General features: G+C 34.5%; 1 protein-coding gene across 1 annotated transcript; it reads left to right on the top strand.

The window, feature by feature from the left end:
- Window positions 1-2,229: 2,229 nt before the first annotated feature.
- Window positions 2,230-3,725, top strand: LOC126722978 (auxin-responsive protein SAUR36). The gene has a single exon (XM_050426146.1). It carries the CDS (start codon window positions 2,908-2,910, stop codon window positions 3,409-3,411), a length of 504 nt encoding a protein of 167 aa, XP_050282103.1. The 5' UTR covers window positions 2,230-2,907; the 3' UTR covers window positions 3,412-3,725.
- Window positions 3,726-3,975: the final 250 nt, after the last annotated feature.

The following is a 3,975-nucleotide window of genomic DNA, read 5'->3' as shown; positions in this document are numbered from 1 at the left end:
TTTGTCCCCCCTTAACTATTGAGATATTTGCACATTTTCTCCTTCGACTATTGGATCATTTGAAATCCCCATCAAAGGATATTTTACTTTCTATTTATTTTGAAGTAAATTTTTTTTTTTATAAAATTATAAACTATCTCATAAATAACGGGTTATAGTGAAAGTGCCTTTTTTTAATTATTAAATATATTAGTTTAATTTTTTAAAAATATTTTATAGATTATTTTTAATTAAGTTGAACTATCGGATCAAATTGTGTAAATTATAATAATGAATAATAAGTTTAAATTAAATAATGGAATAAAAATCCAACATTTCTCAGAAAATACCGAAAGGCCCATGGCAATGCTATGCAAATCCATGCGCACAACAAATTTTGAAGGCAATAATGAGGTTGTCCCAACTCCGAACCTTCATAGGGCACCCAAGTCCAACAAGTACACCCACGTACGATGCAGCCAACTTGTGCTCGCCACGTGCCCTAACAGCAATAATAAAACTGTGCCACGGAAGACCATAACAATCTCTGACTAAGTCTTATTAGTTTTTGAGGAAGTTTGGCGTCAGAAATTTTTCCATAATTTTGTTACAATTTTGTTATGTGGTGATTTGTGTTTGGTGTGAATAAAATAGTGGATTTATAATTTCACAACTCACAAGTTGTTACATAGCAAAATTGTAGTAGAGTTGTGAAAAAATTTGTGACACTAAACTTCTTCATAAACTCATAAAACTTAGTCAGAGATTGTTATGTTATTCCACAGCACAATTTTATTATTGCCGTTAGAACGCTGTAGGGCACGTGGCGAGCACAAGATGGCTGCATTGTACGTGGGGTACTTGTTGGACTTGGGTGCCCTATGAAGGTTCGGAGTTGGGACAACTTCATTGTTGCCTTCAAAATTTGTTGAGGGCATGGATTTGCATAGCATTGCTATGGACAACTTCTTTATTTTTTATTTTAGTATAAGAGATTACTTTTTCTTTCTTTTCAAAATACAACATTTCAAATTATTTATTTTACACTAAATTTTATTGGAATATTAATTTTATTGATTTTTTAAAATTATTCATCTACTTTTACATACAACAATCACTGCTCATTTATCCTCGGAATCATTAAAAAAAAAAAAATCAAAATAACAATGCAGAGTAAATTTACATGATTACTGTAACAATCATGTATTTTTACACAAATTTACATAACTTGATACGAGTGAATTTTAAACTTGATAGCCTAAAATGTGTTTTTTTTTTTTTTTTTAATAAGAAATTTTAACAAATGCTTTAAGGATATTTATTCCTAAATCATTTTAGGTAAGTTTTTATGGAAAAAGAAAAAAAAATTAATATTTTGATAGTTTTTTCTATATTACAAAAAAGTTGTGTCAAAATTTTTTAAAATAATTTATTAACAATTACACTAAGAGCACTTGTTAACAAATTAATATGACATTTTTTTTATTGGGCAAAACTTAGATACCCTCCTTAGGTATTGTTTTTTAAGTTTTTTTTTTTTTTTTTCTTAGAGAAATGATATATCTACAATATTTTTACAACATTTTTACAACAAATCCTAAATGGCAAGTTGTTACTGGTTGTTATTGTTGGGGAAAAAAAGTAATCTTAGTGTTGGTTTCAAATTTGAACCACTAATAACTAATCACCTGTGATTTATTGTTACTGGTTGTTATTGTTGGAGAAAAAAAGTAATCTTAGTGTTAGTTTCAAATTTGAACCACCAACAACTAATCACCTGTAATTTTATGTCAAAAAAAAAATCACCTGTAATTTATTGTAAAAATGTTGTAAACATAACATCTCTCTTTTTCTTAAAATTCAATCATATAACTAGAATGAAAGTATATTTTTAATTAAATACAGTCTTACTATAAGTAGAGAATTTAAAAAATAGAACCTTAGTGCAGAATCTAAGCTGTACCTCAATTTTGCCAATTTTCTTATTTTATTTTATTATAAAAGCATTGATGATGGTGCTCTTACTCTTTCCATGTAAGGGTTATTCTAAGTTGCGTTTGCGTACGTACGTGTACCAAATACTAACAATTTCTAGGAAGTAACGTGGGTGAAGTCAGGTTCCTGCTTTAGTTCCAATCTCTTTGAAGAAAGAGGAGAGCAGTACTGAGTCCAGCACACCCTTTCACATACACGCCTGACCACTCCAATCAAAATGCAATATCTCATCATCAAAGTAAAAAACTCTCTAGAATCAAAACCCACTACGATCTCATCACTATCATCTCATACACACTAAATTTGAACCACAACCATCGTGAAATCTCGCCGCAGCCACTCATTAATTATTAGCATACGCATATCTGACCATTCCTTCGTATGACCCTTGACTTTCTTGAATTCTTATCTCTATATAACACGCCATTTTTCATTCACACAACAATTAGCGTGCCCACTGCCGACCATTTCTCCCAACCTTTCTGACTCTCTCAATATATATTCCTCTCTCTCTCTCTCTCTTTTGGGAATCTGATCTAATCTTTTGAACCCACAAATCACGCTCCAAAGAGAATCCCATTCTTCAGTATTCTCCACCACCACCAAAGCATAGTCACTAGCTCCACCACTAACACACACCCACCAAAATATATACCCAAAAACTCTTTTTTCTCACTTACATGTTCATATCATATGAAAAACCATTTCTTGAGGAGTAGTGGAAGAGGAAACTAGGATGTCAAACATACCCACATCTCTCTCTGAAATTTGTTTAACTCAATCACGTCTCACCATGTCTGTTGCTGACCCTTGGCCCTTCTCTTGAAATCCTCACCTCACCTAAACAAAAACAAAGAAAAAACCCCCCAAAACTCAAATCAAATCCTTTCACAAACCCCACTTTTTCATTTTTTCTTGACACTTTACTTTAGCATGAGGAAAATCAAAGGATTCAAGCTAGGAAGGCGCCTAGTGAGAGCCACGAAATGGGTCCTCCGGAAAAACAGGACCCGACCCGGATACATCCGGCTCAACCAGGCTGCTGCGGCACCAACAACATCAACCACATCTACAAAACCCATGTCGAAGCTGATCACCTGGGCCAAATCTTTCTGCCATTGCAGCAAACCCGGGTCGGGTTACATGCAAATCGGGCACGAACCGGTTAAGGAAAAGGAGGTGGCGGTTCCGAAAGGACACCTGGCGGTTTACGTGGGTCAAAAAGACGGCGACTTTCAGAGGGTGCTGGTTCCTGTGATTTACTTCAACCACCCTCTGTTCGGCGAGCTGCTCAGAGAGTCAGAGGAAGAGTTCGGGTATGAGCACCAAGGTGGGATCACGATACCGTGCCCGATATCCGATTTCGAGAGAGTCCAGACCCGGATCGCCGCCGGGTCTGGTGGGGCCCGGAGGCTGACGTGGAAGCGTCACTATTAGGAGAGAAAGTGATTGCATGGGAGTTTTTTTTTTGGGGGGGGGGGGGGGGGGGGGGGTTTGGTGGTGATGGTTGATGAACAGTGGTTGATGATGATGATGATGGCGATAAAAGATTCGAACTGATTACGAAAACGATGTGTAGAATTTTTTTTTTTTTTTTTTTCTTCTCAATTAGGTAGTGGTTTACTTTATGGTTATTTACATGTTTTTTTTTCTCTTTTTACCTTAGACTTTTTCTTTTTGTCTTTCTCTTCTGATTTTGATAGATAGTGTTGTAATAGAATTTAGGTGTAAATATATGATTTTTTCTCCTCTTTTTGTTGTTTCTTGTTTTCTATTTAAATATACATGATTTAATGAACGGATAAAAGCTAGCTACTATTCTTAGATCCAGCATATTAAGATAAATTTAGATTTTAAGCATATAATTGCAATGAATTAAAAAATAATAAAAAATTATTGTATTTGCTTTATTGTTTCAGGCAATCATGTGTTTGAATATTGTGAGGGTTAGAAAGCTCCTAGTTTGAGACTGAAAGTTGATCTATGGTTCTAATCGGCACA

Source organism: Quercus robur, chromosome 4 (assembly GCF_932294415.1).
Source record: "Quercus robur chromosome 4, dhQueRobu3.1, whole genome shotgun sequence".
NCBI lineage: Eukaryota > Viridiplantae > Streptophyta > Magnoliopsida > Fagales > Fagaceae > Quercus > Quercus robur.
This window is presented reverse-complemented; position numbering and strand designations above follow the sequence as displayed.